The 26,293-nt window shown below is 44.0% G+C and overlaps 1 protein-coding gene across 1 annotated transcript in view; it reads left to right on the top strand.

Moving 5' to 3' along the window:
* TRPC7 (transient receptor potential cation channel subfamily C member 7) overlaps positions 1-26,293 on the top strand; it is a 122,016-nt gene that overhangs the window by 18,327 nt on the left and 77,396 nt on the right. Inside the window, exon 3 of the mRNA XM_059733423.1 lies at positions 22,471-22,653. Coding sequence (XP_059589406.1) covers positions 22,471-22,653 — 183 coding nt within the window. The remainder of the gene's footprint in view (positions 1-22,470; positions 22,654-26,293) is intronic.

The following is a 26,293-nucleotide window of genomic DNA, read 5'->3' as shown; positions in this document are numbered from 1 at the left end:
GAGGGAATAATGATTAGTATAATAAGCAACAGTCTTAGCACTCCAGCTGCTAGGCCTTTGTAGAAGATTTTGGGGGCATCAGGATGGAGGTGAGTTTTAGAGAGGACAATGGGGGTTTATAGATTTTACCCAGGCAAAAAATTGCAGCTTGATTGGCTAGGAATTGAGCCTCACGCAGCTGATTGGAAAGCCATTATTCTTTCCACAATGCAACACATGCCTTAAAAATAAACTCAGATCCTCATATTTCAAGGCTGCATTTTCCAAAAAGTTACAAAAAATAACGATTAGAAACATCTGAATAGATTTTTAAGGCGGTGTGGAGGCTGGAGCGGTATATGTGAGCACAGGGACTCCTGCACACATACGAATAAGGCAGCTGAGGGCAGGGGGGCACTTGGTTTTGGGGGGAAAAACAGCATTAATGGACACATTCCTTTTATGACAGAGAATTTGAGGGTTTATTGTCTGAATCTGAGGGTTCAATATTGCAATAAATAGCCCCACTCAGCATGACAATGATTGTGCAGAGCTCTCTGCACGCTTGCTTTCTATACTGGATAGCTGGCGATTTTGCTTTCCCCAGTCCTTTCCAGCTTGCCATAATGATTTCATGACATCTGAACACATTTGTAACATTGAGGTCCAACAAAGAGAGAATCAAGAGGGGTTTTTTGGGCAATTGTTCTGTAAGGTCAAGGCATAATAAGCCCCTATTTTATTTCATGACATAATTTAATAGAGCAATCATTTTCTGGTAATAGATGTTGCTGGGCCTGAGTTTGTTGCATCTTCTAACACAAAGGTATGCTGAAAGGCAGAAAACAAGGAGGTTTATCAAGAGGTTTTATTTTTATTCCTGCTCATTGGCTGACTTTGGTCATTTCATTGCCTCAGTTTCTCCATCGCTAACTAGATCTTGTAAAACTCCAGCACCTATTTTATGATAAGTCTGAAATGGAGGAAGAGATGATGCTCAGATATTCAGGTTAAAATCTTGACTCCTTTGAAGTCAGCTGATTGGCTCTCATTGTTTTGACTAGAGCCAGATCCCCCCCACCACTCCCTCTTTTAAAGAGTAATTCAAAGTTTAGGGGTAATTTGTGGGGGGGGCAAGACTATGTGTGACCTCATCTGAGGATGTGCCTCTGTGTTTAATAGTGGCTGACTTCTGACAAACAGCCTGCCATGCCTCTGATTAACACACACATCACAGCAAACTAATCAATCCGGCAGCGGCATTAGACTTCAGCTACTGCCACAAGGTGCAAGGTGATTAATGTAAGGAGCTTAAGGAGAGTAGATTTAATAGCCAGGCAAAGAACATCAGTTATTGGAAATTCATTACCATTCTGATGTCATTTATCTGGAATACAAGCTCTTTTGTTCCAATGCAAATGTATGGATTTGAGTTTGTAATTCAGCAGTTAAAGCACTCTTTAATTACGCTGGGGTGTGACAGACAGAGGTATAATTTATTCTCTTTTCTTGGCCTTTGTCACAGGCTTGCTCTCATTAGCCTCTCCCTGGAGTGCCCACAGTAAGAACCCAATTGCTTTGTGTCTCTTTGGTCTCTAAAGGGGGTGGCAAACCCTTTCTCTCTCCCTCAGAGCTATGCAAGACTGAGACCTGTAGAGGTTCAGCGGAGGTTCCCCAGGCCATTCTGCCTACAAAAGGCTGGTGGAAATTGGATGGTTGCAGAGTCCGGAGGGACTGCACATGCCTGTGGCCTTGGCTGTTCCTTCAGGAGGGAATAGCATTGCATCCTTTCTGTAGTTGCCATGGGGTGCAACCAGAAGTGCAAGCCATGGGGACAGGTTCAGAGATTGCCTTTGCTTCCTTGATCATCTCTTCTCCTGACCCTCCTCCCAGCCTAGGCCCAATGTGCTAGGTTGGCTATGGCATACCAGTTTCAATAGCCAGTGGCTCAACAGGGAGTAATGTGGCTAGCAGCTGCCTTTAACTCTCCAAGTTGAACAACCAACAAGGTGTCCATTTACAGCATTTACACAATTTACAGTTACCTGGGGGCTGCCTTCAACACAGAGTCTGAGCAAGATGCCTTGACCACTGTCATGATGCCCTGGCACCTTGCCTAGCACTTCTGGAAAAAAAATATTACCTACATTCTAGCAATGGTGGAGCTACTCAGTGCTGTGGACTTGATTTAGGTCTTTTGCAATAGGCTGCTTTGCCAAAACTCTCAATCCCCCTCTGCACTTGCAGTTGTACCATCACTGGGATCTGTATAGTTGAATGCGGCTCTTGGATGGGCAAAATGAGAACAAGAGGAACAACCTGCATCTGCCATCTTCTCTTCCTAGTGTACCAGTGCGAGAGGCCAGAGTCTGTGTAACTTTGAAGAAGTTTTTATTGGAGCAGCTTCATAGCAGTCTGTCTTCCTAAGAGTGCTTTAGCGGGATACAATAAAGTGCTAATATAATTGCCCTTCTGTTCTTCTCAGCAATAAACAGATACCTGCAGCTAAACAAGCTACAGAGCCAAAGTGATTTATCAGAATGAGGGAATCAAATTATAGCAAAGGAAGACAGAGAGGAAATGGTATTATTGCTATTAGCATTTCAGTTTAATACAATATTGATAAGCTTTATTTTTAATTAATAGCACCAGATGATGAGTCCATGTTTTCAGCTGATATTATCATTGGCAGTTTAGGGTTAACCGGAAACTCTGGGTATTCAACTCAAGTATTTCCTTGTGGGTGAGATGACTCAAATTCAACAACAGCTGTCACACACTCTGATTGGGCAAGAATATCTACTGGCATTATAAATGAGTATAATCCAAGCTATTGTTCTACACCAAATTACATTATTAGTTCAAGCAGAGGGAGGAGAGAATGGAGACAGGTATATTTATCCCAGGCACTGGGAGAATTAAAATTGTATTACTGGAAGCAAACAAACGAACTCCGTTTAGAGGATCTGGAATTCAACCTAGAAGTGGATGTAGATGGGAAATTATTAGTTATATTCATAATTATATTGTTCATTGTTTCTGTAGCAGATAACTCTAATGAACCTATTCCCATAGTTTCTAGCCAGCTTATACACTTGATCAGGGATATGGATAGTGTGCAAACTATTTTTCATTGCTAAGAAATAAGCTCTTGGTACTTTAACCTCTATGTTATAATTGGGACTCTGGTTTCTGGCATTTACTTGAGGAAAAATGGCAATTTCCTTGAATGTAATTTTCTACAGAGAATTTTCACCAGTGCAGTGTGGAAATTACTCCCAATTACTGCCAAATCTGTTGTTTCGCCACTGTCAGAGCCTCAGGAATTGGACTCGTTTCAGAACAGGGAAACATAATCATGCACATTTTTTTTTCATATTGGAACATTTATATTTTAGAAAGTACCGTGGCATATTTTAAAGTCTTCTCTACTTCTCCAGCAGTTCTAACAATATAGCCAAAGGGACCCGGGGCTACACCTACAATCGGGACCAGATTTCCAAAAGCTGACCCTGCTGAGCACATTTGAAAAGTCTGGGTCTTTGGACCTTGATCTAGAGCAGGGTTGTCAACCGGGGGTACATGTACCCCTAGGGGTACTTTGGAAGGCCCCAGGGGGTATGCAGCAATGGCACGGAGAAGCCACCAGCACTTCCAGTTTTGCTCGATGACCAGCCACTGGGGGACTCCCCGCTTCTGGACCAGCTGCTGGGGGTACGCTGATCAAAAAAGGTTGAAACCCCTGATCTAGAGAACTCTTCCCTTTCTATATAGATATGAATAATCCCATCTATTTCCATGGGATTCCTCACATCTGTGATTAATATTGAGCACGTGTAAGTGCATGAGAAGTGGGGCTGTATTTGGATATCCTAAAGGGAAGCGTGAGCTCTCCTGGAAATCTGACTTCTCCTCTCCCTTAGTTTAGTCCAACTGCTGAAACAAAATATTGGTTATTCGCCCAGCCCTAGTTAGTGGCAATGAGGAATGTTTCCACATCTGCATCTCTCTCCTGTAGCACTGCCATCTTCTTGCCAGGCTACCTAGGGATTTATGTGTAGTCCTGTAAATCGTAAAATAAAATATTGGATGATGAATGTTGGGGCTGCGCTTTCTTCCCCAGTCTCTAACCAGCCAGGTAAGAATTGGTCTGAACCATTGCTGAAACTCCAAGGGGGACAGAAATAACACATCTGCCATGGGGGAGGAGATGATGATGTCTGTATGAGCTCCACTTCCGGTTAGTTCTGCCACCCTTGACGATGGAGATATTTGGCTGAGTGGTTTGGGAGAGGGAGGATGGGAACTGGAATAGCAAATGTTGCGACTGAGGTTTGGTAGCCAGCTACTTTTCTGCTGAACAGATTGGCCTCTCTCCAGGCCAATAGCTCTTCCTTTTCCAACAGCCTGAAACAAAACAGAGACATGCTCAGTTATATTGAGTCTCCTATTAATATACACCCGTCAGTGGCAGTGAATATATTTGGACTTAAATAGCTGCCTGAAAATAATAGACTGCTAGTGAGGATCAAGAACTGAAATACCTGGCATTTGACTAATCATGGCAGTTCTAAAGTGGGAAGGGAGAATTTAATTATTTTATCTGTTGGTGATCCTCTCAGTTCCTTGAACGTAGAAATACTCCATGTCCAGGAAGCAGCACAGCTTCAGGACCACGTGAAGCAGATTCAGTGGCAGCATTGTATTTTTTCACCATGTGTGTCTGATGAACTTTCTGACTCCGTTCAAGCCAAATGAACCAGCCGAATGTATTAGAAGAAGGGAAAAGAGATACTAACACATGGGATCAGGGCAGCTAACTATGTGGTCTGGAGCTGCATTTGAATAGCAAGAACTACAGGCTTCTTCAAAACTCCAAATACAGGACAATGACTCCATGGAGGAAGTTTGTTTCTAGTGCCAGGCAGTAGGTTGTTAGCTTAGAAAACCTGAGGATTTATATCTCTTAGAAAGCTCTCCTTTGCTCTGTTGTGCTTTATCTGTGGAAGTATGCACCTCTTTTTGGATGCCTACTAAGTTTTTGGTCTAATAAGACTTGTCGGCAGTGAGCTCCACACGCTCAATCTGTGTTTTGTTCAATAAAATATTTACTGTCAGCAGTGGCTAAGTGTGTTACCTTTCACATTGGACTGAGAACGGGATCTTTTTCCTTCTACATTAATACAGCTTGGGGCCAAGACTTGGAGGAGATATAAGAACAAAGGACATGAAGGAGTGGGGGTCATAGGCGACTGGTAGGGGGCGCACAGGGGTGCATGTGCCCCCCTGATGGGGCTGGTGCCCCCCCCCGTTGGCCAACACTGATTTTGTCATAGGGCTGGTGCCCCCCCGACAGGGCTGCCGCTGTCAGTGGTTTCTGCGGGTGCCCCCCCAGATTCAGGAGGCACCAGGAGGGGGTTGAACCAAATGACCCCTGCGGTCCTTTCCAACCCTATGGCTCAGAGCACAAAGAATTGCACATTACAGAATCAGTCACCAAGCTAGGAATGCCAGGTCGAGCTATGCTCAGGGGAAGTGAGAACCTGGATGTATTTGCAACCAAAGGCTTTTGATTTAAATGCTGTTACCTTCTGGTTTGAATCAGTCTCATTTTGTGGCAGTCTATCACTACATGGTTGTTTTCAAGCAGCGTGTCCCCAGGGAGAAAAGAACCAAGGCAACATTGAAGGCAAAGTGATAAAATATTTACAACAACAAAACCACTTAGTCTTGTTTAAGGACATGGATGGAGTTGTCCTCTTCCAGTAGCAAAAGACTACAAGTAACAAGCTAGAGGAGATGTGACAGACGTATCCGGGAAGAAATGTCAAATGATAGGTGTTTGAGTCCTGGGGGTGTATTTATATATGGGTCTAATCTTTTCCAGCTGATTCTTGTGTCTTGGCCCATGTCTTTGTCACCTCCCTGCTGAGCCTGGGACTGCTTTGGACAAACAGATAGGCAGAGCAGAGGGTTTAAGAGCATCCTAAGTCATATTTGGAAGAGATACACAGCCTGAGAGCAACTATGGTGCTATACATAGGGCCTTACTCTGTCTCACAGACAACACATTTACATAGATTTACTGCATAGTCTTCTGTAGCCTACAGACAACCCAGAGATTTGTCTGAGAGGACAGATTGGATGATACACAAACTTCCAGGACACCACAATGCTGCGGCATATTCCTACCATTGTGCAGGGCATTTGGGATATACACTGGACTGGATTTTTAACATTAATATGAGCCATTAACATAAATATTCCATTACATCAACATGGATTCCCTAAGAGGAGGTAGGCTTGTCTCTCTTTAAGAGTAGCACCTCTCAACAGACTGCACCCTCACACAATGCAAATATTTGCCGCTGATGTAGCCGAGTGGCGGCATTAGGCTGCATGATGATAAACCTCCTTTTGCCTGTGGCAGAAACAAATCAGAAGTTCTTCTTCCCCAGGAGCATTAGCAGAGTATTCTTTTGAAATACATTAGTTTGTATTTAAAAAACAGAGAAGCCATTGACAGGGTGGGAGTTGGGAGAGAATTTTCTCCCTTTCACTGATTCCATGCGTTTGCTTGCAACGTGCCTACCGAAGAATTGTACGATCTATTCTGCTAAAGGGTGACATCCAGGGACTCAATATTTTATCTTGTGGAAACAGGTGTTTCAGCATAAACATTCAAATGAGCTTGAGAAAATCTGCAAGAAGGGGAGGTGAAAAATGTTTTAATTAGTCTAGGAATCCAAAGCATGTGGCTTGCTTGTATTGCAAGCTTGAAAACCGGCTGCGATTATAAGGAAAGAGCATTAATAAACAAGCACCTTCCTAGACCGAAAAACTGCCGTGCCACGCTTGAGGTTTCAAATATGCTCGTTTAAAAACTATTGTCAGGCAATGCCATTTCTGTTCTAAATGTAAATAGTTAAACCTTTGCATAGAATCGGATTGTGGCATTATTTCTATGCTGAATGGTATTGTGGTGTTTTAATATATGCTTCTACCGTGTAAGCCCTAAATGGTAGAGCGAACACAACAAATACACAAGGAGGGTGCATGGGTTTCTGAAATTCACAGTGAAAGCTAACGTGCTTCATGAGAACATGGGTGTGGCGGCGAGGCACCACCACAGGCTCCTGAAGAGGGGAGGGTAATCCCCGCGGGACCCAAACCCCGGAAACAGACCCCCGGCGGGGATAACTTACCTCCTGCAGTGGAGCAGGAGTTGGGACCATGGCTGCAGCCGTGCGAACCAGTGTTATGCTGGCTGTTTTATCAGCTGTTTCCCACACGGGGACAGTTGGACCAATCACGGCGGCCGTACAGGCCGCTGCGGGAAAGTTTAAAAGCCCCGCCAGAACCAGGGCAGGCGAGAGTCAGAGAGAGAGCGCTGGTGGGCAGCATGCTAGATGTGCTGTGGCTTCTGCATGGGAAGGGAGCGACACAGCCTGCGCGGCTCCCGCAGGCAGCGCAGGGGAAACCTTTGAGCCCCCTGCAGGAGGCAGAGCAGGGGAAGCTCTCCAGCTCCCCACTGAAGATGAGCCAGGGGAGGCCTTTAAGTTCCCTGCAGGCAGCGGGACAGAGGAGGCATTTGAACCCCCTAGAGGAGGCAGGGGTAAAGGAGGCAGCTCCACAGCCCTCTCCTCCTCAGGGGAAAATTTCTTCTGAGAAAAAAAAAACCCGAAAGGGGGAAAAGCAAAGAGACTAGGGAAGGCAGGCCACGGGCCATCCTACAGGGCCACAAATCACCATTTACGGATATCCACCCAGTTGGTGAGTGGATGGGGTGTAGGGGAGGCGGAGCCCCATGGAACATTGTGCCAAGCAATTGTGAGTACTGCCGTCTGTCGGGAGGCCCTCCCAGGAAGATTTCTACTGAAACCCCCCTCTCTTGATAGTTTAACATCAAAGTCATGGCAGGTGAGTCAAGGGGAGGAGCTACACACCCGACAGGCCATGCAGCACATAAGGCTTAAGCAATCACAGTGAGGAAGGGATGTTTTCATAGATTTCATAGACATTAGGGATGGAAGGGACCTCGGAAGATCATTGAGTCCAGCCCCCCACCCAAAGGGCAAGAAGTCAGCTGCGGTCATAGGATCCCAGCAAAATAAGTATCCAATTTTCTCTTGAAGGTATTCAATGTAGGTGCTTGAAAAATGAAGGTGTTCAATGTAGGTGCTTGCCCAAAGCTCCATGGAAATACCCTGCATTTAATAAAAAGTTCAAGAAACGTCCAAGTCCCGTCCTCACTGGGAAACTGAAGTGGTTTTCTTGACCAGTCATGCTTATGTGAATTCAAGAAGCTTTTAAATAAACTGGCTGGAAAATTGGCTCCGTGGTCAGACCCAGAGGGTAGTAATTGATGGAAGTCACTCATCATGGTGTCCTGCGACCAGTGGGGTTCCCCAAGGCTCTGTCCTTGGACCCATACTGTTCAACATCTTCATTAATGATGTGGACACTGGAGTCAGAAGCGGACTGGCCAAGTTCGCCGATGACACCAAACTTTGGGGCAAAGCATCCACACCAGAAGACAGGCGGGTGATCCAGGCTGACCTGGACAGGCTCAGCAAGTGGGCGGACGAGAATCTGATGGTGTTCAACGCCGATAAATGCAAGGTTCTCCACCTTGGGAAAAAAAACCCGCAGCATCCTTATAGGCTCGGCAGTGCTATGTTGGCTAGCACTAAGGAAGAAAGAGACTTGGGGGTCATCATTGACCACAAGATGAACATGAGCCTGCAGTGCAATGCTGCAGCTAGTAAACCGACCAAAACGCTGGCTTGCATCCATAGATGCTTCTCAAGCAAATCCAGGGACGTCATTCTCCCCTTGTATTCGGCCTTGGTGAGGCCGCAGCTGGAGTACCGCGTCCAGTTTTGGGCTCCACAATTCAAAAAGGATGTGGAGAAGCTTGAGAGAGTCCAGAGAAGAGCCACACGCATGATCAGAGGTCAGGGAAGCAGACCCTACGATGACAGGCTGAGAGCCCTGGGGCTCTTTAGCCTGGAAAAGCGCAGGCTCAGGGGTGATCTGATGGCCACCTACAAGTTTATCCAGGGTGACCACCAGTATCTGGGGGAACGTTTGTTCACCAGAGCGCCCCAAGGGATGACGAGGTCGAATGGGCATAAACTACTACAAGACCGTTTCAGGCTGGACATAAGGAAGAATTTCTTTACTGTCTGAGCCCCCAAGGTCTGGAACAGCCCGCCACCGGAGGTGGTTCAAGCGCCTACATTGAACACCTTCAAGAGCAAACTGGATGCTTATCTTGCTGGGATCCTATGACCCCAGCTGACTTCCTGCCCTTTGGGCAGGGGACTGGACTCAATGATCTTCCGAGGTCCCTTCCAGCCCTAATGTCTATGAAATCTATGACACTTCCTTGAAAATCATTCTTGGAAACGGGATGATCTGAAACTGTACAAGATCAGAATGTAAAAGGCATTCACAGGTGTCGTGATTTCCCAAAGCAGATGAAACAGTAGAGTAGAGAGAGAGAGAGAGAGAGTCAGGTTTAGTTTTTAAACCTCTCAAACAGCTCAAAGGTTTTCTACCTTAAAAACATCCAGGGCTGACAATTGTTTCAACTGGCGTTTTGATAGAACAGCATTTTGTTTCGAGTTGCATTTCATTTCAAAACCGCTGTTTCAATGTTTTGCCCATAAGCTATAATAGGGAAGCACAAAACCGCCTAAAAGTGCATATATAGATGCACCCACTGACTAGCATAACTGATGGGGCTGTGTTAAACACCATTCTGAGACCATAAAGCCTGCCAAGTTTCAAGGAGATAGGTTGAGGGGTTTCTGGGAAACTGCTCCTCAAAATCTTGAAAGCAAAACTCATGTCATGTGTGTGTGTTAAGGCACAGTGGGGTGAAAACTGTAGGGAAGGCAGCCCTTGTTGAGGGCATGAAGGTTGTCAAGTTTCAAGGAGGTAGGTGCAGGGGGGTTCTGGGAAACTGCACCTCAGGCTGCTAACGGGCGGAAGTCGTGACATGTGTGACTGTGTGTGTGTTTTCCATCCCTCCCCCAGAGCACTGGGATTGGAAGGGACCTCAGGGAAGGATGACAGTCAGTGGCCAGCTACATAGCCAATATGAAAGCAGTCCTTCCCTCCTCTTCCCCCTCCCTCTCCTTACTTTCTATTTCCCTGCAGGCAAAACTTTTGAAACATTTTGACTGCCCTCGTTTCGTTTCAAGGCTGTTTCAAAGCCCATCATTTCATTTTGATTTTGCTGTTTCGAGTTTGAAACAAGTCGAGACAGAGGCAATATGCCTAGACTCATTTTTCATTTAAACAGAAAAAGGGTCGGTCAAATCCCAAAATTTTCCACTTCCCCTCTCCACTATAACTCTGTGAATAATTGATGTTTTTGTTGGTTTCTCTGGCCAAAGAATGTAGCTGCATTTAGTCGGGGAACATTGCTTTGAAATGGGGGGAAACATGATAGTGCTTTGTTTACCAAATGGCAAAAATTAAACAGGTCACCTTTTCTTTAGCAAAAAAAATGTTTTCAGCTAAAGCAATTTACCAGGCTCCACCTGAATTTTCACAAACAGTTTTTAGGCACCCCTGAAACCATACCTTTTGGTGGGTAAATTATTCACTAGAAACATTTCACTCACCTCTTTTCTGAACTCTGTCTCCCATGCTGCTTTTGACAGTCCATTAAATGAATGGAAAACTTAGAGGTACCTGACACATTCAGCAATGAACAGAATGGCTTTTATTCATACCCAGTAATTACGTGTCATAATGATTTTTACTGTGCATTCAATATTGTGAATCAATAATCAGCAAAGATATTACATTGTGTGATAGGGCCATATTAAATGTAAATACACATGACTCAACATTCAGATGAACACATTCAGAGCTCTACTTGTATAACACAGATGCTGTGAAACTATTAGACGCCATTCACACTGCCAGTCCTGTAGAGGATTTCAGGAAAGTGCACTTAGGCAATTCATTTAAACTTTGGTCCATAAAGGATACCATACTATAGCTCTGTTACATGAAAATTACTTTTTTTTCTCTTTAGTTCTTGCTGGAAAGAAAAAATTGTAAATAATGATTAAAATAAAAGTATGTTATAAAATATGAAGACTCAAAATTACATTTTTGAAGATTAAAACGTCCTAACTTGACTAAAAATCTGGTATACAATGTGTGCCATTCTGCTGAATACCCCAACAAAAGGTAGCATTAGTGGGTGTGTCGACATGTGGCCCTGACTGCCCAGTTGGTACTGCACAGTCATTTTGTACTTGCTAAATTGGCAACATACTGCACAGTCCCAGTGGTGCACAGGTCGTTTTAGACCCTACTACTCAGTAGCAATGAGCTCATTGCTGTTGCACAGTAGTGGTGGCATCACGGTTAGCGCCTGTTGACACTACGTCACTGTCGCGTCTCGTGTAGACATGCCCAGTTAGTAGCAAAGTAGGTACAGTGAAATACCAACTTACATGGAGGTCTAACTCCTTCATGGAAGGAAGTAATGCATCATGGCAGTCACATGACTGTGGTATATGAGACAATAAATACCATCTGGAGAATCAGCCTGTATAGGAAAATGGGAACAGGGAATGCAGTTTTGTTTGGACTGCTTTTGATCACCCCCATTGCTTATAGAGTCATAGATGTAGGGTCGGAAGGGACCTCAACAGATCATCGAGTCCGACCCCCTGCCCTCAGCAGGAAAGAGCGCTGGGGTCAGACGACCCCAGCCACATGCCTATCCAGCCTTCTCTTAAAGACCCCCAAGGTAGGGGAGAGCACCACCTCCCATGGAAGCCCATGCCAAATTCTGGCCATCCTTACCATGAAGAAGTTCTTCCTTATGGCATAAGAAACCACTAAAGAGGCTGAAATAATGCAAGGCTGAATCTTTTCATGGTGCAGTAGGAGACTCACTGTATTTTGGCCTCCTGCTGAATTCAGATCTCAGCCCACTCCATATATTATTCTCCAGAGTCCCAGGCTGAAGAAGAGACAGCATTATCACCTTTGTCCTCTAGCTGTTTCACTGCATGACTTTCATTGTCTACTGATGCTTCCTCGTATTTTATTTTTTTCTAAAGAAGTCATCTTCAAAAAGCAGTTTTCCTCTACCAAGCCTGATTGCAACGTTGCACTCCACAGAGAATGAACAGGTTCCGTGCTTTCCTTGACTCTGCTTCCAAGGGCCCAAGAAATCCGGAAAGGAACAGAGCCACATTTTTAACATGTCAAACATGTGCATTCAAACAGCTTGTTTCTTCTACCTTGCTCATCGGGGGTGAAGAAGTCAAGATATGGAACACTGAAAAAGGGACTGGAGACATCTGTTGGCAAGTCTAAGAGCATGCAGTGATGCACAACTGTGTGGTGAAAGGTTTAAAATGCTCACAGACTTTATTTTTATGAACACGTCTAGTGAATATTAAGCAAACACCTGAAGTTCCTGAGCTCTCTGATTTGTTAGCATGCAAGGGAGAAAGGCAATGAAGAAAAAAAAACAATCCCCTTGACATGCTATTCTGAAAACGAAGAGACAAAAATAAATGCATCATCGTCAACTTGAACCAGCAGGGGTTCTACCGGAGGCTTTCCATCTGGAAGTCAGAGAGATCCACTTAAATCTGTTCCCAAGTAGTCACAGCTATGAAAACAGATGACAAAGCTCAGCACATCTCACTGCAAGGAGGAAGGCCATTAATGAGCATCGCATGGCTAGATCCCAGCAGGTGTCGAGAGTGTGTTGAGTCTCTCATAGCCTTGAAGAAGCTCAGAATATAATAGAATTTTATAGAGGAGCAGCCCCTTTCTCAGTTGCTTTTCTTTTCTCCTTCCCCTCCCCACACATCCAGTACCTGCCTCATGTGTCAAACGTATGCCACAATATAAATATGCAGAAGGAAATCCGATTTGGCCAGCATGTACTAAACTGAATCAAACGCATTTTGTCTGAAGTCTGCTTGGAAAATATTTATACTATATACTATAAGTACTTGAAATGATGATATCTTTGAAGGCTGGATCTGAAATCTAGGGTATAAATCTACCTTTTCTTTTCCCCTCTTACTTGTCTCTTTCTAGGTTTTTTACTTCTGTGATTTTCTGCTCATCTATACAAACTTTTTTTTTTTTAATCTGTCTTGTTTCTCTTGTCATCGCACATTACAGCTGGTCTGTGAATGCCATGCTTTACTTTAAAGTCACATTTAGTGGGCAGATACATAGATGAATCCTAAAAGTGTGAAAGATGGAACTCTTTGCAGAATATCCTTACGTTTTAGATGAAAAGCCCTGTATTGTATTAGAGGTGTCTGTGGCTTTTTTGATCCTGAGATAAAGTACATTCAGTTATGAAACTTGCTTTTCATCGTTGTAAGTCTGCCCTGATATAGTCAGAAGATGCTTAGGATTGCGCACTCAAGCCTGTGAATTGCTGTGTTCTCCTGTGCAGCTGTGGAGAACCTCAACTTCCAGTCAAGCATTTGTGAATAGAGGCTATTTAGTACCCTTTGGGACAGTTCATAACAGGTGAAGGTCAAAACGAAGATGTTGAGTCCTAAGCGGAAACATTCCTGACGGAATAAAGCACAGCCTTTTAGAGATGCTTGCTAAGATGGCCCTTCAATTGCTGACTGTAATTGGTTTTGAAATTAAGTTATTTCAGGGTAGTTTCACTGTTCTTGGTTTTTTCCTTTTTTTTTTTACTTAAACTACGACTCCGTCCCTTTGACCTGAAAGAGCTCCTTTCCGAAGAAATCTGGGTGGTTTTGAACAGATGCAGAGACATGACAGAGTTCATTTAGAACATAATCAACAGATAATAACAGGGTACTCAGAGAAATTGCAGTGAATGACAAGTACCATCAGCCTTTTCAAAACAGCAAAATTAGACATTTTTATCTCTACATGCACAACAGGGTCAGAAGCAGCAGGAAATGACTAATTTAGAGGCCTTTTATTATGTTCTAGTTTTTTTAAATGATATTGTCAAAGTTTTAAAACATTTATTCTGATCTCTCCTGATGCACTGTGCCTATCTATAGAAGATACAGTATTTCCCTATCCCTATTATCCAATGTAAACTGAACCAGTTTTATACCTGCAAACAGGCTGATATTTTCCCCAGGGGTTCAATCCTGCAAGAGACTGGGTGGGTGCATCTATACCTGCATTAATGCGCCAGTGCTACTGCACATTAAGTTTAGTGCCTTTAATATGAGGGACTACATAAATGCGCAGTAGCTGGTGCTAATGCACAGTAGCAACAGTGCATGGTCTTTTTGTGATGCTTAATGCACAGTAGACTAATTCTACTGAGCATTAGCACAGTTTTTGCCGCAGCACACCAATGTGCAGTAGAAATAGTCTACTGCGCATTAAGCGTCTTTTGTAGACACACTGAGAAGTGCACTGAGAAGTGCACCTAGTACTAGGAGGATTCAGTGCAATCTATAGACCATGGTTTTTTCACTGCTAAAGCAGGGTGACCTTATGTCCCAGTTAGCCTGGGACAATCCTGAATTTCTGAGGCTGGTCCCAGCCAGCAGGCGAAAATAAAAATGAGTGTCCCAAGCACAGGGCAGGGAGGCAGAGTGGCACAAGCTGTGAAATAGGAAGCCCTAAAACAGGTTAGCTTGATTACTGAAATGATCATTAAAAAAGGGAGATGGTTGTTCTTACCTATGAAGTAAAGAAAAATGGGTCATTAATGGGCCATTGACTCCCTTAATTTCCTAAATAGTAATACCAGAGTTGCACCACACCACCCACCGCCTCTGCCTGCAGCAGCATGGCTGATTTGCAAGGGCGAAGGTTGGGGGGGGGGCTTGTCCCGTATTTCACATTATCCCATACGGTCACCCTAAGCAGACTATGTTTTAGGTTTTCTTGTCCCCAAAATTCCTAGAATATTGTATCTGAATGAAGCAGTTAAAACCAAGGATTTGATTTAACCATGTTTTGTGGTGGGAGGGGCCAGGGGAAGCAATAGTTATGCGAAAGATTTGGGCATGCTTGTTTCATGCGTAGAAAAGCTCAATAATAACCTTATCACATACATTTCTTTATTAGGAACCATTGCCTCCTGGGACATGTAGTTTAGAGGGCTAGGATACTCATTTTTTTTCTCTATAGGCTAACACCCCACAGCAGAACTGTTTCCCAGGATCCTGTGCTCTCTCACCTCTGATTGAGCAACAGAGTGCATTATTCTGAATCAGGGCTTCCAAAGCCTCTGTGCCTGCCAAAGCAAAACCATAGACTCATGAGTAAAAGACTCAGGAAATGACCATCCTTTGTTTAAACAGAGTGGTAGGTACAGCAGGACAGATCTAGCTTGCTTCGCCCCCTTCCTGGCTCTCTTATTTTCACCTCCAGTGGCTACGCTGCTGCATTATGGTGACAGCTGAAAATATGTTCCTGGCATACTGCACCTTCTAAATGCATGGGGAATAAATAGGGTTTTTTTATAGCATAGGTGGTATAAGTGTGTATCCCAGCTAATAATATTGTTAATGTACTTTCCATACTGCTCATGACCCTTCTGCCTTCTTAATGTCATTTCTGGTCTAGCATTTTATATATTTTATATATAGATCTCTCTCTCCAAAACTTTTGATGCCTGGGGCGCACTGTTTCTGGACTAAAACTGGCAATATGCTGCCCTCTTACACCTGAAAAGAGGTAAGGGCTGCAGGGCTGGTGCAGCTGGGGCTTGGAAATTTAGAGGTGGGGGAGCAATGGCAGTGTTAATTGCCTTGCTCTCCCACTGCCATATTTTCAGACGTAAGTTGACGTGGGCTTGCAGGCTGGTTTTGATCATGATAAAGTGTCATTTTTCACAGCACTCTTCTGCACAGCCTTTGGGAATCATCGATATAGATGCTTAGTTACCCTATTTGTATCTGTCATCTTCAAAGCTTAAAAGAGCCTGTTGGAAATGGGCTATTTGGCTACCTGAGATGCACAGTATTCACTCTTTTTAGTTAAAAATACTAATAAAGACACATACTGTGGGCAGCCCAAAAATGATACCAAAAAGCTGTGAACAAGTCTCTACTTTGGTACAAGTATAAGCAGTAACCAACCCATCCTGCCTTATGGAAGCATTATGAGGATCATTGAGCCCTGAGCTCCAAACCCTACATTAATGCTCATGAAGGCTACCTTGACATGAGCAGGCTGCTATCCCGCATGATGGCATGTTGTCTAGCGCATTGTCTGGTTGGGTTTTGGATACTGCTCTGTGATGTTGTCTGGCTATCCCTAGTACTTTTCTCTTGTCCATTTAAACAAAGGGAAAAATTGTCCTGAACATAAAACTAACCTGTCCTAGGACAAAGAGCGTGATGGAGTTTTTCACTTTAAGAAGTGGAAACAGGGTGCTAGCGAGAGGTGTGATCCAGGTTAGCATCTTCTGAGCTCACTGGTGGAAGCAGCATGACACATTTAGAGTATTGCTGCTTTAGGGATACTTATGTAGATTCACATAGCTTGTTCCCTCCTTAAGAAACCTAAGAGGAAAAAGGTTTTAGGCTGACATGTATTATTGTTGGTCAGATGACACGGTGCTGGTGACAGAGCAGCTTCAAAGGCACTTACTCAGGGTGACGGTTTGTGAATCTTGCAAGAAATTTATAAATAGAGGGGTTTATTAAAGCTTAGCAAAGTTCTCACACATGCCAGGCTTAATTGTCTCCATTGCTTGGGGGCAGTTTGACATCTCATGCCCCTCCTTCTATATTTGCTGCTTCTGTTTTTTGTTAATTCCAAGAGCAGATTGTGTTTGCAGCTATATTCTTTCAGTGACCTACAAGATCCCTAATTACTGGAATCTATGTCTGTGTAACAACGACTAAAGCAGAAAGAGATCCTCTAATCCGTCAGTGTGGATAGTTGTGCTGGAAACCTCAGTGGGCACATCTACATGAAAAAACTTTACTGCTCAGTAGAGCAAATTACTGCAGAGTAAGGATCTGCGTCCACACGTGCAGACCGTTACTACGCAGTAATTTGCTCTACTTGGCAAATTACCTGCAAATGCAAGTAGCAGATTAACTGCCAAGTAATTACTGCACAGGAAGGCATGTGTAGACAGCCGACCAGGAGCAAATTCACTCCTGGCAAGCTGAGCAGCTGGGGGCAGAAGATTGCTCCCTGCCCCCAGGAGCTGCCTGCTGCCGAGGTGGGCTCTGGCCGAGGTGGCCACTGGAGCCGAGGTGGGCTCTGCCGAGGTGGCCACTGGAGCCTGGGCATGGACAATGTCCCCCTGACCCAGCAGCAGAAAGCACCCAGCACCCAGCAGAAAGCACCCAGCTTCATGATTGTGGAGCTGGGGCAAGTTGCTCCCTGCATGGGAAGAGTTTCACACCCAGCCTGGAGCTGGTGGGACCTGCCTCTGACTGGGACAGTTCTCAGCCAGCTCTGGGCTGCACGGGGAGGTCTGCACATGCAGCCTGGAGCTGGCTGGTGATTGCCCAAAATGGGACAGTCCTCAGCCAGCTCCAGGCTGCACATGCAGACTTCCCTATGAAGCCTGGGGCTGGCCAGGAACAGTCCCAGTCAGGGGCAAGTCCTAGCCCTGTGACCTGATCAGGTGCCATGATCTGCTGGTGGAGCAGCTAGCAGCGAGCCCCCAGCTGAGTGGGGAATCCAGCTGAGGCAGTGACAACATGTAGGGTGTGCACAGGGGTGCACGTGCACCCTCTGAGAGTGCTGGCACACCTCCTGACAGGCAGCACTCCCCACTTAGGTGATGGGCAGGGGGGTAGGTGGGAGCATGGGTGCCCCCCCGTGAGCACTGGTGGGAGAGTGGGGGCACCAGGAGTAGTGCTGCTGCCACTTCCAGGAGTGCCGCTTGCACTTGTGTGTGGGTGCGATTGGCTGCAGGGGACTTCTTTCCCCACCCCAGTCAGCAAGATTGGCCATGGGGGTACCCACCCCAGTCATTGACTGGCCGCTGGGGAGGGAGGGGCACATGACCCACCTGACTCAGGAGGCACCAGTCATCCATGAGCTGGGGGCTCACTGCTAGCTGCCCCATTGGCGGACTGAGGCAAGGGGCTGGGACCTGCCCCTCCCCTGCATCTCTTTCCAAGCTCCCTGCCCCCAGTCAGAGAACCAGGGCCAGGTGTGCCCTGCTGCTGGGGCAGAGGGACATAGTCCCCACTCAAGCTTCAACAGCAGAGCCCGCCCCAGCAGCAGGCAGCTCCTGGGGGCAGGGAGCAATCTCCCAGTCTCCACCAGGAGACTGCTGTCTCCTAGGCCCATGCTCCCTGCTACCCTGGAGGGCAGCTGGTGCAGGGCCAGAGGGGGCAAGAGCAGACTGCTGCCAGGAACAGCAAATCTGCTCCCAAATGAATGCATGTGTAGATGCCTGCCCAGGGTGTGTTTACTCCAGAGTAAATTACTCTGAAGTAAACCCATCCAGCAGCAATTGCATCTGTAGACATACCCAATGAGAGCATTTTTCCTCCCAGAAAGATCTTAACCTTCCCACTGCTGCTTTATTTGACAGAATCCTACCTATATGCTTTCTGGGCTAGATCCACTAAAGGACCTTTCTATTCCTAAATGCAGCATTTAGATCGCTCAATTCCTGCCCAGCCTCAGCCTCCAGGTGCCTTCATTTCTCCTTCTAAGTGTGTTTACAAGCACCCAAGTGGTGAAAGGCTGAGCACTGTCAAGATTCCCAAGCTAAGTCTTCATCTGTCTTTCTTGTCTCCAGGCCCCAGTTTGGTAGAGCAAATTTAGGCTTGTCCCTGCCTGGCTAAACCCTCACCCTCACTACAAGGAAGTAAGCAATGTATTATATACATTAGATTTTGAAATGGAGTGCCACTTAATTCACTAAAGTTATGCTTTGAGTCCCTTGAGGGGCATCTTGAAGGTTGAGAGCCTTCCTGCCTGGAATAGTCTGGGGTGGGGATTTCTTAATCTCTGCTAATGAAACTGTTTCCCTTTTCAAAAACACTTAAGTATTCACTGGACCAGAGCTTGAAAACAAGGTCTAGCCTCTTTGAGTTGAGTGCTCTAATAATTAAACTGGGAGGTAACTTTCTGCTTCTCTTCCCTCTCGCTGTCTGTGGGTCTTGTATGACTTTTGCCACAATCATGTAGCCATGTGAACACAGAGCAGGAGCAGGGTGTACAGCCATTTGCCAGTGCCAGGAGCTACATGGAGGATCTGTAAATTGGGGCTGGAGGGGAGGTACAATGCTGGGCGGGACAGGGAGGACTATTGCATCTGTGGAGGGGGTTTGTGGGTCTGTGATGGGGATCGTCCATCTGGGAGTAGAGGGATCAGGAGGCTCAAAATAACCTGGTCAAGGTGAGAGTGGGTCAGAAGAACACAGCCAGGGCTAGGGTGAGTGGCTAGGCTTTCCTGGGTCCTGGAGCTGTGATCAAATGTGTACAGACATTCAACAGATTGGGTTAATTCTTTCACAGTCTAAGTTAGTTCAGCACCTCAGGCATCGGTAATCACATTTTCCATTCCTCTTAAAGTGGATCACCTGCTTGTCGTAATCCTGTAGGACTAGGTTCCAGCTCACCAACTTGGCATTGATATCTTTCAGCAACAAATACTTCACAAGGATTTTTTTTTTCCACACCTAAGCCCAGAGCTCCCGCCTTCCCATGTAAGCCATCTGTCCTATCACCTACAGGTGATGCCCATGCTCAGTGAATCAAGTCTAACCTCATAACGCATAAGAGTGTATGAAAATACACTCTTTTATTTTGATTTGTTCTGAAAAAAAAATCATTAAAAATCATCAAAATATATATTTTTCTGGATGTTTTTTTCAGTTTCAATGAAATCATATTTTTGGCAAAAAAAAAATTGTGGAAAAATTTTCAAGAAACCCTAATAATAATACCACTTGTTTCATGTGGTGCTTTTTGGTCTTGTCAATTAATGCCTGTATAGAGCCTGAAAGTCTATGGCTAAAAGAATTTACAGAAGGGTGGCATGTTACTAGGTTTGAATGTTAGAAATATAAAGTAAGGGTTTCTGGGGTTTTTTTAGTTGTATCATTCCATCAAAGACAGGTTTAAATGTCTTATATTTTGGTTGATCACCTAATTAGGTGAGCCAATGAATTGAATTAATTCATCAAAACTAATTTGAAAAGATCTCTCCAGGCTGTAAGAGCTTGTGGTGTGCTTCTTATTTGTATTAGTTGCTTTGAGTCTGTGCATCATAGTTTTGTTATTATATTAACATTAGCCTTAATCTTGTTTAAATGTCATTGTGGTTTTTTCAGTTTCAGTCATGGTATTCTCATTATTTTTTATGCCAATGTGCAAGAATCAATCACTGATTAATGGGTTGGGGGGATATTTGGGGGGGGGGGAGGCTTTAGGTGAAACAATTTTTATAGAGTTAAATATGTATCACTTTTTTTAATGTTTCCTGGAGGACTGTTACAATGAATGTTATGTTCTGGAAGCCCTTCTAGAGCTATTTAAATGTATTTATCCTATTATCTGGGTAAAATGAAATTAGGCATCATTTTTATATTCTGTGGGAAAATAAAGAAATGTATTTAGGCAATGCAATAAAGTTGGCGTTTTCATTGCAATTCAACTGATAGCGCAGTGCTTATTGCCACATTCTGGTGCTAATATTTTTTATTTCCTTTTAAAGGACTCAACATCTTAAAAATTTGCTGACTTGCAGCACATTAAGTTATAAATTAGAACGTAAGAAATTGACCTTTATTTAAGTACCTCTTGATGTCTGGAATACCAATTATGACTGAAACACAGGTATTGAAGGATAGGTCCTGTTCAGGAAAGACAGAAATAAATGTAAAGATGGTAGAGTGGTATATTTATGATCTGAATGATTATGAAGAGATAAGAAAAATACAGATAGAGCGGAGTTTGGGAGTCACGATCTCTTTGGGGAAGGATGCCAGCAAGAACTCTGTTGAGAAAGAGCCAAGAATTTGCTACATATCCAGATCAGATGTTGCTATGGATAGTGGCTCTGTCATGTCAGACAGATATGGGGAATTGTGTCATGGGAGATTTTCACTTCCCAGAATTATGGAGGATTCTGTTTGCGGAAGATGCATTGAAGCTAGAACAGGTGCAGAGAAGGGCCATTAGGCTATTAGGAAATGATGAGACTATCAAACAAAAGAGACTAAAGAGTTTGGCTGTGTGGCCTGGAAAAAAGGAGGTGAGAGGGGATATGATTGCTGTGTATACATACATCAGCGGATAAACACCTGGGAGGGAAAAGACCAATTTAAGCTACTGGATGATGCCCGCAGAAGAACACGGGGTATAAGCCAGCTGCAAATAAAGTTAGGCTGAAAATTAGAGGAAGGTTTTTAACTATTAGAGAAGGAAGCTATGTCAGTCTGAGCATTGGAGAAATAGGGTGGAGGACCTACCTGCCTCTAAGATGGAGCCCAAAAAGCTTATACAAAGGATTAAATGACGTGTTTGCTTGTAAAACCAGACATCCCAGGAGGTCCTTTCCCAGATCTGTGCTTCTCTACCTAAAATACAAAAGTGAAAAGTACTACACCAAGGTGTAGTGCTTGCCTAAGCATTTCTCTGATCTCCAAATACAAAATGACGTTTTAATGCAGCTCACAATCATCTTAGTTTTCCCTCCAGTCCCGCTGTTGCATCTGTCATTCTCTTCGAAGCCAAGTCAATGCTTGGGCTCCCTTAATAAAAAGTGTATTCCTCTAAGCAATGCTTTTGCTTCCTGTTGTCATTCCAGTAGAGCATATTTCCTCCTCACATGGATTGTGTGTGTGTCTGTGAGTTTATATGTATATAAAACCACACGCACATGTAAATATATTGCATACTGTACACACAAAAAAAATCACATGGGTTGCAAGTGCCTAAGACCAATGTAATAATAGGGTTTAAACATTTAAGTATTTAATAAAAGATCCACCAGTTTGATCGGTGTATTTTCACAGGGTATGCGAAATAACTTTGTGTATGTGATTTAAAAAATGTATTCAGTTCAGTTTTAATAGTGGAGAGCTGTTTAATAATGACAGAGATGTTTTTCTCCTCCTCTCGGGATACAACAGAGGTAGGGAATGGAAATGCACATATTGTGGAATTTGGAGAAAGTTAAATTTTGTTGGGTGAAATAAAAGAGAATGACCAGAAGTGTGTAGTTGTCATCACACCCTAAAAGTTCAGGCTTTGCAGTCATTAAAGGCAAATCCATGCCACCTAGTGGTAATGACTTATCATTCAGCACACGTCACCAGGCAATCTGAACGAGGAGGGGTAAAGTTTTTGCCTATATCCCACAAAACAGTGCGTTAAGTGTTGGAGAAGGCAATGGCTTATTATTCGTGGAATCCACAGATCTTCCTCAAATCAAACCTGGCAGCTTCACACGGCTTCTGCGAGCCCTAAATTTCACATGGATAAGTGTCACTCGCTCGAAGTAGGGCATCAAATGACATTTGCTTCTCTTTGTCTCATTAGAACGATTACAGGAAGTTATCTATGCAATGCAAGGACTTTGTTGTGGGTGTGCTGGATCTCTGCAGGGATACAGAAGAAGTCGAGGCTATTCTGAATGGAGATGTGAACATACAAGTCTGCTCTGAGCATCATCGCCCAAGCCTGAGCAGAATTAAGCTTGCCATTAAATATGAAGTTAAAAAGGTAAGATTTCCCTTTAGTTACTTTGTCAATACAGATCCATTTTCCAAGCCAGATCCTGCTTTCTTTGGAATCAGTGGTTGAACCCCACCCCCGTGACCATGTTTAACCCCTGAAAGTGAACATTTCCATGGACTTACGTGTATTTCTTGTACATTTTAATGGAAAAGTTTATTTGAAAACTGTTATTATGGTGCTGATTTTAAAATGAAGAATGGAGGAACGTCCAGTCATTCAACAGACTTGTAATATTGTATAGTGTCCCGAGGGTAGGTCACCAGTATGGATACGGTAATTTTTGTAGTGACTAAAAGTCATGACTGCTGCCAGTTTCTTGCCTCCATGAAATAAATTGTTTATGTACAGCTGACGTGTTCAGAGGCAACATTTTTTTCTATTGATTTTTTTTTCTGTTGAATTTTCATTGAAATCAGTATGCTCCTATGTAGCGCTTCTATTTTGGAAAATAGGCATCTTTTAATGCACGGGGGAACACATTCCATCAGAAAACCTGATCCACTTCTAAGTTTGACACAAGGACCTACTTGTCTCATAGGCATATCTGAAAGCACATCACAGCTATGCAAACCTGAAGTTGCATGCACAAGACATCAGAGATGCATTCAGTGCTGCTCTCTCTGATTCTCTGATTCTTAGATAACAGACCAACTTGTTATTACCTTATTTACTCAATCCAAGACAAGGTTTCCCCTACTCTTCAGCAGTGTGTGTGTGTGTGTGTGTGTGTGTGTGTGTAAGGGGGGGAGATGAATTTAAGATGACCCCCCATTATTAGATTCTATACACCAAAATAATAACAGCATTATATATTTTACATGTATATATTCTAGGGGCAGGGGGGAATCTTAAATTCTGAGTTGTTTTGGATTAGTGTAAATATTGTAGTATCCTTGCCGGTTTGCACTAGAAAATGTTGTACACTTTTTCCAGAATTGTTGCAGCTATGGTCCCCATGTCATAAATTAACTTCACTTCCTAGTAAAAATGGAGCAGACACTTGGCGCACAGCTTTAAACCTTGGTAAGTCATCCTACTTTCTCCTCAGAAAGTGAAGAGACACTACCTACTAGTGTAAGTTGTGGCTATAGCACCTCCTGCAGGGTGCTGGCTTGGGGAGATGGTGGCCCGTCCATTCCTCCAGTACTGGTGCTCTGACTGTAAAGAACATCCCGAGAAGGCAAAAAGAGCGAGACGAACGGTTTCCACTTCAGAAGAACTTTCAAGACATTCTGCTTGGTGGAACCATGCAATGGGAATGGGAATTTAGTCTGGCAAATACTGGGTCTGGGTGGTTCAGATTAATTACTCCTACAATGTGTTTTGATGGAAGTAGAGTTCCCGCAACTGGGCTGTAGGAGCCGTCCAAATTTTTCAGCTAACATCTGCTCTCTCCTTCCCCTTATGAACCCGCCACCTGCTTCTTTCTGCCTCTCGACATCGCTGCTGTGTTGGCGGAAGAAAGTCTCTTCCTGTTACAAACACCATCAATTAAACCGAATCTTTCATTCTCATAGCTAAAGCTTGTAGCTAGAAGCTCTCTGTTAAAATGAATTGCTTTCCTAAGTGGTGTAGAGCTAGTCTGTATTATCGAAATGCGTGCATGGGCAGATCTTGAAAGGCAGCAGCCCATATTCAGAGCCCATCCTGAGTGAAATCCACTTAAACCAGTTGCATCATGTTCAGCTAGTTGAGCCAGTGCCAGCTCACTAACTACTGTGGGCTGTTGTAACAGGGGAAAGAATTTGCTTTCTTAGAAACCCAAATGCCCTCATGCTGTATCATCAAAGCATGATCGCTAGCAGGTTTATATGGTGTTCACGAGAAGCTTGTGAGAACTGCGGACACTTTGCCGAATGCTCAAAGTCTCGCTTTCTTTCATTCTTTGTTTCTTCTCCTAAGTTCTGTCGTCATCCTTCTGGCAGTGGGAGCTTCGAAGCCACAGGCTTGTCTCAACCCAGCCGAATGGCTGTGTCAGTTATTGCATGGCTTTCAGCCTATGTTTTGCATCAGCTCTTTAGCTAGCTCATTTGAAAAGACACATCTCTAGTGACTGTGTTACTTCGGAAGTCATGAGCAACTGCTTCCTATTGACTCATCTCTTTTGCAGTGGCAGGCACATCCAAAAAAATGTGCTGTTTTGTGTCGCACGCAGCAAAGATCAAGTCCGTCATTTATCGTAACATAACAACATACATTCAGCAAAAACGAGTTTCCTTTCAGATCAGGCTATTCTCTTGAACATGTTTAACGTCTACTAGACTACGTACAGGATGTGTAACGGCTGTCCTTAGTAAATCTCCTGTTGGGCCTTTCTCCAGCAGCTTGTAGAACATGCTTTTCAGAAGGCAATGCATATCTAAACAAAGTTGGGCATGTAAGAGATAATTGTAAACCATGATAGCTCCATGCCTGGGAGGCAGAGAGGTGTGGAGATAAATATAAATAGCTTTGGTTATTGGCAGTGACTTATGATAAGAGACTGATATTTCTCATACACTGGCTTGCTAAACAAATGAACACCTTGATATATAAATATTCTGTGATGGTACTACACGGGTAATGATTGCCCAAAGTGGAAACAGATACAGAGGTATGGATTTAAAGTATGTTTTAAGGGAGATGTGTGTGCACACACACTCGTGGACAGATTGTTAAATTATGGCAATTCAGAGTAATGCCCTCAAACCCAACATATTTAGATTGATGTAAGTTAGGGCAGGATCCAGCCCCCCAAGTATTTAAGGGCAGCTTCAAGAAGGAGCACTTGATGACCTCCTCACCCAGAACACCAAAATCTTTAGCCTTACCAGTGGGGCAAGCTTGCCAACTGGCTGATTTATCCCTGAGTTGTTCTTGCCCCAGTCAAATTACAGGGGCCAGTGTCGTCTGAGTTATAGGATAGTTGAATCTTACCTAGGCTGCTGCAGTAGAACCAGAAATCATCAGCTTTTGACTATGGTCTGGTTGTGAAATGCCCACATGTATACTTGGCCAAAGGGGAATCCCTGTTGTCAAGGTGCATAATGATATTTCAGCAGTATTAGTCTGGCTGAATGGCACTACCATTGGCAAACTCATTATTCATACTCCTACCCAGCAGCTACTCGGGCATGCTGTTTGCTACTACAAAATTGTGTCTCCCAACTCCCACAGAGCCTTCTGTTTCCAACATCCTGGGCCAAAGTCTGCACTGGTTTATACCCTATGCAATCTCATAGGGTATAAACCTTCATTGTTGCCTTTTTATTCTCCGATAACATACTGCAAAGGAACCTGGCATTTATGGCACAAAAAAATACAGGATAGGTCAGATCCTGCTATATATTCATGTTGTCATGTGACTTTCCTAGAGTTACATTTATTTATACAGTTGATGATCTGCCCTGTTCAAATTAGCACCCTGAAATGTGTGCTGATGGTTTTGCATTCTCCAGCTCGCCTAGCTATATGCATTAGTGAGAAATAAATATATTTTTACCTGGGTCCACATAGATAAGGAAAGAGCCTGAATGATTTCATATTCTGCATTTTCAGTGGATAAAGATCTTTGCTACTGAAACACTCCCTTAGGGACCTAATTATGGAATGGCACAATGCAACCTAATACAAAATATTACGATTT

This window comes from Alligator mississippiensis, chromosome 9 (assembly GCF_030867095.1).
Source record: "Alligator mississippiensis isolate rAllMis1 chromosome 9, rAllMis1, whole genome shotgun sequence".
NCBI classification, from domain to species: Eukaryota; Metazoa; Chordata; order Crocodylia; family Alligatoridae; genus Alligator; species Alligator mississippiensis.
Note: the sequence above shows the minus strand (reverse complement) of the source record. Positions and strands in the feature narration are given on the sequence as shown.